Source organism: Bidens hawaiensis, unplaced genomic scaffold (assembly GCF_021521415.1).
Source record: "Bidens hawaiensis isolate Kalapana, Puna unplaced genomic scaffold, B.hawaiensis_p1.1 tig00000599_1, whole genome shotgun sequence".
Classification (NCBI taxonomy): Eukaryota; Viridiplantae; Streptophyta; class Magnoliopsida; order Asterales; family Asteraceae; genus Bidens; species Bidens hawaiensis.
Window position 1 is genome coordinate 3573574 of NW_027491036.1, and position 13473 is coordinate 3587046.

Consider the following 13473-nt stretch of genomic DNA (forward strand, 5'->3'; position numbering starts at 1 on the left):
GATGAAGGAAGTGCAGCTAGGAGAGACCCGAACAACAACGAAGGGTTTCAACTGGATCCTGCAATTCAGGTAGCTATTATCCAAGCTGTAGCCACTTCTGTGAATAATATTACTCCGGGAGGGTCTGGTAGAAGCCGTGAAAGAACTGCTGGAGGGGCAGGTGGTGATGATAAGAAAGATGATGAAGGAGAGAGAGAGGCTTCGAGTGAGGTAAGGTCTGTGAAAGTTGACGATAGGAAGAGAGGCCGAGGCGGTTGCAACTATAAGTCCTTCAAGGGTTGTGACCCGCCGAAGCTGACTGGTTTGAGAGACGCAATCGCTACCCTTCAATGGATAACCGCCATGGATAAAATTATCTGCATTAGCGAGTATCGTCCCGATCAAGCTGTCGGTTATGCCACCCAATCGTTTGAAGAAGAAGCGATATACTGGTGGGAGTCGGTTGAGCAGATGAAGAGTCGGGAGGAGATTAAGGCTATGAGGTGGGATGATCTGAAGGAGCTGGTTATGAAGAAATTATGTGCTGACGCCGAGGTTGAGAGGGCGGAGATGAAGTTCTTGAACTTGAAAGCTAGGACGATGACACATCGTGAGTACACCACAGAGTTCAACCGAATGTCTAGGTTGGTACCCGATATGGTCAACACTGAGGCTAAAAGGATCAAGTGCTATGTGAGGGGATTGCCACAGAGTGTCCGCACGCTAGTCAGGACGAGTAAACCTGCTACCTTTGACTCTGCTGTCGAGCTCGCAGGGATGGTTTATGCTGACCTGGCTGCGGATGATGTTGTGGTGGAAGAAGAGAAGAAAGATAAGAAGTGGGTTAATCATGTCAAACGACCGGGTACTCAGTTATGGAACTCTAAGGACAAGAAGCAGAAGGTGTGGGAGAGAAAGACGTGCAAGACGTGTGGGAAGGTGCACGGTGACGAGTGCAAGTGGGGTACTGGTTCGGATGTGTGTCACAAGTGTGGAAAGGCTCATGGTGGAGAGTGTAGGCTTGGTACAAATGCCTATTATAAGTGTGGGAAGGTGGGGCACTATGCTAATGAGTGTGATGTAAAACCCGCATGCTACAAGTGGTATCAAAGCCAGGGCCGGACCGGTGGTGCCAGGTCCCGCGAGGACGCTGGACCCCTAAGGGGGGTGGATTATGACATCCTACATCGGTTGGGAAGGAGAACTAAGCCTTCTTTATAAGGAGGTGGATACCTTCCTCATCATAACGCGTTTTGGGCGCTTAATGGTAGTGGATGAGATGAGAACTCCATAGTTAAGCGTGCTCAGGTGGGAGTAGTATGAGGATGGGTGACCACCTGGGCAACCAAAAGCAAATTCGTGCGGCGATGTTGGTACGTCCCGGCCAAAGCGGACAATATTATGGTGCGGTGGTACCTGGGTTGTTACAGTTTTGTTGAAGTAAAAGTTATTTCAAGTACTAATACTGGTTATCGCACTTATATAATTCGTTGTGGTCTAACACCTTCAGATAAGAAACTTTCGTTTAAATTGAAGAAAATGTAGTTTTTTCCAGTTGTAGTCTGTTTTGCAATGAACATTAACAAAAGTCAAGGTCAATCTCTAGCAAGAGTTGGCATATATCTCAAAGACCCGATGTTTACATATAGACAACTCTATGTAGATTTATCAAGAGCGAAGAGTGGTGTTAAAATTCTTATATTAAACAAGGAAGACAAAGTTACAAATAAAGAATAAATATGGTTTATAAGGATGTCTTTTTTGTAGCTTATAAATTTTAAATTTTTAACCTTTGATTATGTTTTCAAAAATTGTAATTTGAATGCTATTTGGGTTTATCTTTGTGTTTCACAATCATTTATTTTCGTACCAGTATCATTTACAATTTTAAGTATGTTGTCGTCCCGAATAACATATAACAACTTATGATGTCCTTTCAAATGACATGTGTTTGTTCGAAAATATCAATATTTCCACCCGTGTCGTACACGGGTTAATAACCTAGTTTTTAATAAACCTATATTACCAGGGCCGTCTCCGAGATATTATATGCCTCGGCCGAGCCGACATAAAAAGGTCCGTAAACTCTAACGAGTAACGAAATAATATAAGCAAAAAAAAATTAGGCCTTATTTAAATGATTTTTTGTTTGGTTTAAACAATTAAATTTTTAAATGAGCTTACTTGGTTATGATTTAGGTTGTGTAAAAAACTCTTAATATAAAAGTAAGCTTAAAAAAACTTTTTATATAAAAATAATCTTAAAAATGTCTCAAGTGAAACTAGAACTTACAACCTTTTGGTTGGAAGTCAAACTCACTTGCCACTAAAACAAGCCAGTTATTATACAATTAGAGTAAAACATTAAATACACATGTCTTTTTAATAAATATATATATATATATATATATATATATATATATATATATATATATATATATATATATATATATATATATATAATTGTGCCCCAAAAATTAAGTGACCCGTCCGATCTCCCACATTACCCTATGCCCGAGCCGGCCCAGTATATTACTAATGAAATCTATATTTTAAGAAAATAAGAAGCAACAACTATTTTTTAATACATTTGACTTTTTATTAACAAATTCACAAATCAATGTATTAACAAATTCACAAATCAAATCATGACTTTTTATTGTAAAATATTTTATATTTGTATAAGTTTTATAGGTTAGCAGTGTCCAATAATATAAACTAGGTTATTACCCGGCGTGTTGCGCCAGGTCGCGCTGGACAATTGTGTGTTGGTTATACTCGGGTGTCGTTTCTATAAGTTGGCGCGAATTCGGTTGGTATCGACAACGTTTTTTACGTTATCAAAACTAAACCAAATAAATAATTCTGCAACGTATTTAAAATAAATTAAAAAACAAAACACCACACCACCTTACTCTTTTATTGCTTGATTTAGTATGGAAACTATAAATACAAAAATCTATTTCAATTCAACAATAACCAAAAAACAAAAAACAAATAAAATGGCTTCAAGAAAGCTCGAACTCGGGACCTGCAAGTTACAAGAACAAAACAATACAATCACAACAACTACCTTTTTTTGTTACTTTTATTACTTTCAATTGAAAAAGAAAAAGAATAAAAAACCTGGCTCAAAGAGATTCGAACTCGGGACCTAGATTAACAATAAACAAAAAACAAATAAAATGGCTTCAAGAAAGCTCGAACTCGAGACCCGCAAGTTACAAGAACAAAACAATATTATCACAACAACTACCTTTTTTTGTTACTTTTATTACTTTCAAGTGAAAAAGAAAAAGAAAAAAAACCTGGCTCAAAGAGACTCAAACTCGAGACCTAGAGCATTCAGCAACACAACAAAACCACCACACCAGCATCTGCTTTTGATAGCAAAGTTAGTTTCAAATGATTAAATAGCCATAATAAAGTCGAAATATTAAAAAAAAAAAGGAATCTTAGTGGCAGCCACTGGTTGCACCTCCCATCAAGTTACTGTAGCTATGCGTTTCCTTTAATATATAAGGTAATAATTTAGTTAAAAAAGTTTATTACCTAAACATGTACTTTTGATTTAAAAAAAAAAGTTATACGTACGTTAAATAGTGACGTTTAAGAATTCAATAAAAAAAATTATAACATTTTAGAAAGAGTGAAGTTTTATAGGATGAAATTTTAAAAACACCCTTTGTATGTAAACTATATTAGGAACGTCGGGACACGACACATACTTCGAGGTAAATTGAGAGTGAAAATGATTCGGGATGCACCATTTGTAGAGCCCGACTCCCCTATTTATAGAGCTGAAATTGTGACCCTTCGGGTATCGCGATGGATCGATCCACCGCCTCTGATGTAACTTTTCAGATTTTTGTATTTGTATATGTATTCGTTTACCAGATTCAGGAATGTAATTCGGATATTTCGTATTATTAAAAAAACTTGTATTTATTGGTGTTTAATTTGGTTTAACTTAGTTTATACTCTCATAACTTTCAAATTCGTCAAACAACTCTTAAAAACCCATAAAATCGCTTAAAATGGCTAAAAATCGAATTTGTAAAAGTATATGGACTATTTTTTCCAAAAATCAAGAAACTTAACCCCCAAGATAAGTCATATAATGTTATAATAGGTCCAAACTCGTTTTCTTGTTGTTAAAGTCGAAATCTCTATGTTATTTTTCCCGATTTTGTCATTTATGGATTATATTGTTTCCTATTCGAGCTTGGTTACCAAATAAATCAATTCGGAGTCTCATTATTATAACCAACCTGTAAAGAAACCCTAAATACCTCTGCAAAGCTCATGCCCCGAAATTTCCGCCTTAGGTTGGGGTGTGACAGATTGGTATCAGAGACAAAGGTTTAAGATAGGTCGTTAGAAAAGTCCTAGAAACATGTTTAGGACCCTATACGTGCTTATTTGTTTACCTTATGTGTTTAATTTGTGTGTTTACATCCTACATATATACTTACTAAATTAATTGTTTATTTATATTGTCATGCACACACACAACTCTGAGACTATGTCTCATTCTTAATTTTATAACTCTGAGGCAATGCCTCATTCTCGAAATATATTTTCATTTGATTTTAGTACATTGTTTTCATTGTCAGGAAATTCCTTAGAATTCCCTAAGTTTTGTTTTTGCTCATTTCCCCTTTAAGCTAGGAAGTGGACAAGTTCCCCGCCTAAGTGGAACAATTGTCATACAAACGACACTTTAAGTTGTTAACGTAACCGGCTAAACGGTTACATTCCTTATTGTGTTTTATTGCTTTTAAAATGTGTAGTCGGGTGAAAAAACTCATGGCAAGCCATGGACACGCCAACTATTCAATTTCATATATTCATTATATATGCGATATTTTGTTGGAGCATTATCATTCGTGGTGATACACGAGATGCTTCAACTACTTATGTTTACATTCGTTTATTCGTTATTTAGTTTGGTCGGTTAAAATTTCATGTAACACTCATGGGCCGACAAACTCAATTGTATTGTTAATTCGTTAACTAGTTGGGTCATTTAAAATGTCATGTAACGCTCATGGGAGGCCAACTCACAATTGCTGCTATGTTATTTAGTTGGGCCAATAAAATGTCATGGACAAACACATGGGAAGTCCAACTCACACAATTGTTTTGGTATGCTAACAAGTTGGGAAAATAAAATGCCATTGGAAACCCAACACACCGAAGAAAATTCGTTTATTCTCTTATTTATTTGTTTACTTGATTTCATTTGAAACAACATCTTATGCTTTGATTTATTTACACAATTACATTTAAATTAAGAATTATTGATTTGATCTATTCACATATATCAAAACATTTTAATTCTCAGTACTTGGCATAAATCATTCACTCACAAAGACACATTTATCACAAGTCAATTGAAACAATTTACATTTTATTATTGAATTGGTTTTCTCATATTAACCTAATCACATTCACAAGTTACCAAGAACAATTAACATTTTATTATTCAAATGATTTTCTCATACTCATGGTATCACATTCTCAACTATCAAACGTATTTCAACTTTATCATCCTGAAATTTTAATTTTTAACATTTTAATTTGTCATGCTTTGATAAATCTTATTTACTCATCAAATTATCTCATTGATCATTTCATCTTAATTTTAACTTATCCTTAAGTTATGAATAAACACTAATGCAATTTATTTAAATTTCACTTTTTCCTCAGTAACTCATATATAATTTACACAATTTACTCATCATCTCATTAAATCTCATCTTTATTAATCATAGAATGTTTTCTCTAAAAAATCATCATCATAATCAACATCAATAATATATTTTCTATAACCGCCGTATGGCCACATGTATAGTCAAGGAGATAGCTCCTGCAATCTCTAGAATATAAACTCAATTTCAAAATGTTAATGCAATCAATTCAACCTTTTTCACCTCTCTGCTGGTAATTTCTATTCGTTAACCTCTACTCATCCTCATAACAACAATAACAACAAGCGCAAGTCTAATCATCAAAACTATGTTATTAATCAAACCAATTATCAACCTCAACAAAATCATAGTGCCTCAAACAAAGAAACCATACACCGATATTCACTCGTTATGCTTTATTTGCAACTTTCATCATCCGACTCAATCCTTGTGTCATTTTTACACTCAATGTAATTGCTACGGTTATCCCGCTAATACTTGTCATACACCGCCTATTGCACAAGACGTCCCACAATAGTCTATGCCGTCAACTCAATCTTATACACCATCTACACGTGCTTTCTACAATTATGGAGACCTTAATCATATACACATTGTGCGTTCTCAACTCATTCATGCACACCAAGCTCAAACTATACATGCACTATACTACACTACCCATGCTCATCAAGTTCAAAGCTATCAACCCTATGTCCTTCAAGCTTCTTCAGTCAAACAAGATCATTCTCACTTAACTCAAACTTATCAAATTCTATACCCTCAAGGCTCAAGTTTATCAAACCTACTATAGTCAAACCCCGGTTTTGCAACCTATTCAAGCTATCTCGAATCAATCAACCTTGACTACTCAAGTTTATATGGATCCATTTAATCAAAATCCTCCAAATCAGGTTAATCAAGTCAACCGTCATTAAGCTTCTCAAGGAAGACTCATTATTGCTTTGTCATTCCTATGTGAATTATATATTAAACAACTCTTTGTCTAAATTTTGATTTTGGAACAATTACAATTTGAATAATATATCGTTTCCAATATTTTATCTCATACAATAAAGTTTATCATATATTTACAAAGACAATTGTTTGCGATACCATACTGATTTGCTTGTTCTCGTTTATCACAATTCGTTTCAATATAAGGAACTCTTTCCTTTTCAACTTTCAAGATTTATATTCTATTATCAAAAGGATATTATAGAAAATTTTAATATTTTATTAAACAACTCAAAAGGTTCATTTCATTTCACGAAATATTTTACACAATAATGATCTACTGGTTTTTAATCAAAGTGTATCAAGACTTTTGTTTTCTCAAAATCATGTCTTTCAAATGTTTTGTAACCCACATGATGGGATGAATTATGTGAACCATCCGAAGATCTAAGTAATTATGGATCAACACGTAGTTACCCAAATCCTCGCATGGAAATCATAATACGAGCAATCTATGTCATAATCTAGAACCGAAAGTAGTTCTGGAGTAACGGTACAAATGTTAAGATGATAAGGACATGATGGATACGCCGCCGGTACATCCTATATATAAGCGCCCTTATCGAAAATATTCATTTGGAACGTTGCTTCGACTACTCAAAGTTCCATGTTTTGATTAAATATTAAATTTTATTTAGAAAAGCCTTTCCATAAATTTAATTGTTTATAACATTATGTTGTTTCCTGTTGCGGTTTGTTTTCCAATGACCATTAATAAAAGTCAAGGCCAATCACTAGCAAGAGTTGGCATATTCCTGCGAGAACCGGTGTCTACACATGATCAACTATATATGGCTTTATCACGAGTGAAGAGCAGAGGCGGTGCTAAAATGCTTATATTAGACAAGGATGGTAAAGTTACAAATAAAATTACAAATATGGTTTATAAGAAACTATTTACTAATTTAGAATTATAAAATGAATGTTATTTAGTTGAATGTTACATTTTTATATAATTTCAATTGATGTTAAAAACGTGTGAATGTTACATGATTTATATCAATAATAACCTGAATGTGAATATTATTTAATAGATAGATTTGAAGCAATTAATAAACGGTTGCTTTATAGAAAACAAAAGTGGAATCTGTCACATGTCCGTCCCACCCATTCAGTCACTCACCTGCACGCACGCACGCATCTTCAGCTTCATCGTTGTTGTTACACCTTCACTCTGAAATTTGCAATAATAATAATAATAATAATAATAATGTCAACGTGGTGGTTGCCTCTGAGTTTCATGGACGATTTAGATTTAGAATACGTGGCGTCGGTGCGGGGTTTGTTGTATGGATGGTGGAATAAGATCGATGAATCTGAAGAATGGCAGGAAGGTGCCTTTTACGCTCTCTGTGCCGCCTATGCACTCGTCGCTTTTGTAGCTCTCGTATGCTTCTATTCTATCTACATTCATCATCATCTTATTATTATTATTATTATTATTATTATTATTATTATTATTATTATTCTGCAATTAGGTTTTTATTTGTTTCATCTTAATCGGATATCCACATTTCTAACTGTATCTGCATTCTTGTAATTATAATTGTCTAGGGTTCCTAATTTATTTATTTCGAAGATTTAAGTCATGCTATTTACATATTTTATTATTCATATACATAGCTTTTTAGGTTTTCCTCTTTATATATTATTAAATCATATATATGCAATATTTCTTGTCTTATTTATACTTAGGCATAGCTTTTTAGGTTGTACGTATTTTGTATTAAATCATACATGCATGTAGCTTACCTTTAGCTTGTACATGATGAGTTTAGGTATTCTACACAGTCACCTAAATCTAGGAAGGTACAATGACACAAAAATCTACAAGCTAGAAATCGAAAAGTGAAAACCTAAAATCTAATATCGTAGAGTTCGGAGACACGGTTCCAATGCCGCTAGTTTGAGTTCGATCGAAGTCCATTTGATACGACTTCCTGTTTTTAGATGATTATGTATTTCACCCCAACCTTGTACATACATGTTACTTATATATTAAATCATATAAATATGGAGCTTACTTGTAATGGCGTTCTGACTTCGTGGCAAGCCATTAGGCCTACCAATCAGGCAATTTCAGCCGTTAGTTTGATGCTCTAGAGATTCGAAACCGGGGCCTACAAAAACTCATGAGGAAACCCCTCTGACCACTAGACCAAGGTCTGATATGTTGTTTATATATTAAATCATACATTTATATAGCTGATTTAAAGATATAACATTTTAGGCTTTACAATTTTACATATGCGTCATTTATTTGTTAAATCATATATAGTGCTTATTTATAGCTACGCATAGCTATTTAGGTTGTACACATATGTTATTTGTATATTGTATCATATATATGGCTTATTTAGAGCTAAATTTTGGATAGGTGATGCTAAAAGTCTATGAGAATCATAAAGAGAAATTATCTAAATGAATTGTGTTTCGCGTACGAAAGGAGGTGTTTTATGTCTCTCTGTGATTGTTTAGGTGCAACTTGTTCGCATTCAGTTGAGAGTACCTGAATACGGTTGGACAACACAGAAGGTTTTCCACTTGATGAATTTTGTGGTCAATGGATGTAAGGTTGCTATTCTTTTTCATCATTTATGTATCTTTTAATATTGGCCGGTTTGTGTGATCCTTTATATACCTTTAAACAGTAAGGGCTGTTGAATTTGGATTTTACTGGAGTCTTTTTCACTTAAAGCCGAGGGTAAGTTACTCTGTTTCATCTTCATTGGTTTCACTTTAATGTTAAATGTTAATAGTTTGACCTATGGAGATGAATGATAGAATTATTATTTGCAGATATTGGATATGGTACTTCTGGATCTTCCTGGTCTTCTGTTTTTCTCAACTTACACGCTGCTCGTGTTATTCTGGGCTGAGATATACCATCAGGTACTCAACATAAAGTGATTCTGTATATTATTTTTGCATTTACCAACAATAAGATTATAATTTGTTAGATTATGAAAAAAATCACAATATATTTTGTGAATATCAGGCAAGAAGCCTTCCTGCTGATAGACTCAGACCTGCATATTTCCTTGTCAATGGAGCTGTGTACTTCATTCAGGTAGAATACTAATGTAAAAGAATATTATTTTTTGCAATAATAATCTTAAATCTTTGGTTAATAATAATTTGAAAAGCTGTATGCATTTAAAATACAAAGTATTCAGTTTGACCCATTTGTGATAAAACACAACGCCAGTTGATACATATATAAGTAAATGGGTCAAAATTATCACCTCTAGTACTGTTGGTCTGCTATGCAGTTAATGCCAAAAAATAGCGGATATCGGTCAATGACCGATATCTGAGATGTCGGTTATTGCGGTGGGATAGCGGTGTGTGTGTGTGTGTGTGTGTGTGTGTGTGTAACACCAAAAGTTATCTTAATATTAATACTTAAGTCTTTATACCAAAATCATAAAAGTCAACAGTTCAAAACACAAAATAACAATTTGATGGTGAGATGAGCATCAGCGGCTGGAGTGGCTGGAGATTGGAGAAGAAACAGAAAGTTGATTGTCGATGTGTAAAGCCGTTCAATAATAATCAGATATAGGGCTTAGGGTTAAATCAAATGGAATTGGGCTATGGGCCAAAAAAAGGTAAGGGTCTGGGCCAAAAAGTTAACAAATTTGGGTCAAAAATATATTACTGATAAACTCGCCAATTTAACCGATATATCGGTAGTCAAATAGCGGCAAAATAGCGGTAAATATCGCCGCAAATAGCAGAACCGATATTTGGACCGCTATTTTACTGATGGACCGCTATAGCACCGATATTGATAGCATAGTTGGTCTGTTGGGCTGCAGTTGTAGTTTTAAATGATGTTCTAATTTGTGGATTTTAGGTGTGCATCTGGGTATATATGAAATTTAGCGATGGTCCTTTTGGCATCAAGATTGCTGAAATCTTCTTTTCAGGTAAGAACATAGTACAAATGCGGTTGATGTATATAAGATTAGAAATGCTTCATCTATTGGTTTTATGCTGCTGTTGACATAACTGTTATTGCTAAACAAATAGTTTTATGGTGTATGCAGTTATCTCGCTTTGTGCTGCTATTGGATTCATTGTGTATGGTGGAAGGTACCATGCTAATCTAGTGCAAATACAGTTTGAACACATCCAGATGCTTAAAACTGTGACCCCCCCCCCCTTTCCACACACACACACACACACACGGTTCAAAAGGCTCGCTTGAAATCTAGTCTTTTTGTAAACGAATCTAACCCGAGCCAAGGTTGGTCTGTGGCTCGCTCGTTAGCTGGCTCGTTCCCTTTTGTGTTAATGCTCAACTTTTTACACACATACACGCATGTAATATATTTGTAAATTAAAGCCGTATGACTTTTTTTAATGAAAAAAAAAATACTGAAAATTCTCTTACATTAAAAATTCTCATTTGGCTCATTTAAAAGTATAGCCCAAATTTTAGTATATTATTTCGTAACCCAAACCCAAGTTTATATAAATGTATACAAGTTATAACCCAAATTTATATATATATATATATATATATATATATAAATTGTTAATTCTCTTGTTTGTAAATTCTGCATTATGTGTATGTTACGGATATTATTTAGTTTCTATATATATCATTATGTGTAAAGTAGGAAAAAACTAATATTAAAAGAGCCGGCTTGACGAGCTACGAGCTGGCTCAAGCTTTTGACGAGCCTTGGTTGAGCTCAACATTTCAAAGATATACAACCCAGCTCAACATCTCAGAGATAAACAACCTGAGCCAGCTCTCCTCGGCTTGTAAATGAGTCTAGCCCGAGCCCACCTTAGCTCGGCTCAGCTCGTTTACAGCACTAACTCACACGCCCCCACAAAAATGACTTTTTTGTTCATAATGTTTTTTTTTCTTGTTAAAGCTTGTTTGTCATGCTTCGACGCTTTCCAATTGAATCCAGAGGTCGACAGAAGAAACTTCATGAGGTTTGCATCCGTGTTACCTGTGACAGCAAGCATATTTTAGCCTGTGGTTGATGAAGAATCTAACTGCTTAGACCTCTCTTTCTTTGGCAGGTGGGATTTGTAACGGGAATTTGTTGCACATGTTTTTTAATAAGATGTGTGATGGTAAGCTCTAACCATCCAAAGCTGGTCATTTATTATGAATTCTAGATATTCTCTTGCCTGCAGTAACCAATTGTTTTTTTTGTGCAATAGGTTGCTCTTGCTGCATTTCACAAGGAAGCTGAAATTCATGTTAGGAATCACCCAATCCTTGATCTTGCTTACTACATGGTAATTTTATGCCACATTTGTTGGTTTAATGAGATTAAATAGTTTTACTTCTTGATCACTTATGTGAAATGCCTTTGTATTTACAAGGGCTAATTGCATAAAATGGTAACCAACTTATATGCATCAAACGTGTCAAATGGTCAGATGGGGTTGGTTAAAACAGTTGTATTATATATCCAATAGAACTGGTAAAATTAAAAAAATAGTTATAAAAGGAACAAGTCAAACAGGTCGGGTAGGATTGCTTGACCCGAAACACTTATGTTCTAATTACAATTTTTTAATTTCCTAGATAACTACAGTTTTGAATAGGATTACAAATATTATATTAGTTCTACACACTATGGGCCATGGGTGGTAATTTCCGTCACGACTCGAACACGACACGAAAATAATCAGATTTTGGGTTGGCATATCTTCTTTAAAAATTGGGTCATGTTCGGTTTGAACACACTAATCATCCGTTTCTGACCTGTTCAACCCATTTGTGACGGGAATAATCAGGTTTCGGATAAGTAGAGCTTACCATTGCACATCTTATTAACATGCTTACGACTTGATTATTACCTGCCAGCCCGTTTGACTGTTTGGAGAAATGGGTTAAACATGTCGTGTTTGGATTACATGATTTTTATGTATGTGCGGGTCAGGGGTTGATGCTTTTGACACGAATAAAAATATGGGTCGTCTTCGGGTTTAGTGATTCAACCCGACCCAATTGACACTGACCGTCGACCCATTCTTTTACCTGTTTGAGCCGTCAAAGATAAACGAATGCCGAGTGGACCTGCTCAAAAGTAAATGGCTGAAATGACCACCTATTATAAATCGTTTAAAACAAACACGAGTTCTTTAATCCAACAACATATATTGGTGTTTTGTCATGAATCCAGATTGTAGAGATTGTCCCGGCTGCTCTCGTGCTTTTCATCCTCAGAAAACTGCCACCTAGACGCGTGTCAGATCATTATCATCCAATCAATTAATCACTAACGATTGAAGCGCCTGTTGTTAGATCCGTGAGCATAATGTTCCTTTTTCCACGTATATGCTTTTCATTGGTTATGATGCAATTGTCTTTGTGTTCCTTTATTCATGACAATAAGGTCCTATTCATTATATGCAAGTCTTGCTAATAGCATGACCAATAGATAGGAACTTGTTTAGGTATTTATTGAATCATTTGTAGCAGAATTTTGTTTCCTGTTTATTTGGATTCCTAAAAAGTTTTTGATATGAAAGATGTGTTATTTTTGATGTAATTGAGCAAATGGTTCATTTTTATTGAAATTTTTTTAATGTAACATGTGTCGTGGATCGTTTGTAGAGGTGGTAAATGGACGGGTCAGTCAGACATAAGATGCCAAAAGTGTTTCGGGTCAACACACGGGGCGGGCATGATGGATAACATGACCATTTTGAACATACTTGTGGATAAGAAAACACAAAGTGGATTAATAGCATAAAAATAAATCTTTATGAAAAGGTATTTCAGCTGTTTTTTTTTTCATATTTAAAT

The 13473-nt window shown here is 34.7% G+C and overlaps 1 protein-coding gene across 1 annotated transcript; it reads left to right on the top strand.

Moving 5' to 3' along the window:
- Positions 1-7903: 7903 nt before the first annotated feature.
- Positions 7904-13216, top strand: LOC143636675 (tobamovirus multiplication protein 1-like). Its single transcript, XM_077104210.1, has 11 exons — positions 7904-8073; positions 9165-9255; positions 9338-9390; positions 9486-9578; positions 9685-9756; positions 10546-10618; positions 10739-10784; positions 11579-11642; positions 11733-11786; positions 11877-11954; positions 12848-13216. Exons 1-11 carry the CDS (start codon positions 7927-7929, stop codon positions 12938-12940), a joined length of 864 nt encoding a protein of 287 aa, XP_076960325.1. The 5' UTR covers positions 7904-7926; the 3' UTR covers positions 12941-13216.
- Positions 13217-13473: the final 257 nt, after the last annotated feature.

What these genes read in the sequence shown, in the direction of transcription:
- LOC143636675 (XM_077104210.1), top strand. Translation starts at nt 7,927, where the DNA reads ATGGACGATTTAGATTTAGAATACGTGGCGTCGGTGCGGGGTTTGTTG. An exon ending in GGGCTGAGATATACCATCAG is followed by an intron (nt 9,579 to 9,684) that starts GTACTCAACATA and finishes TGTGAATATCAG; the next exon opens with GCAAGAAGCCTTCCTGCTGA. An exon ending in GAGCTGTGTACTTCATTCAG is followed by an intron (nt 9,757 to 10,545) that starts GTAGAATACTAA and finishes TGTGGATTTTAG; the next exon opens with GTGTGCATCTGGGTATATAT.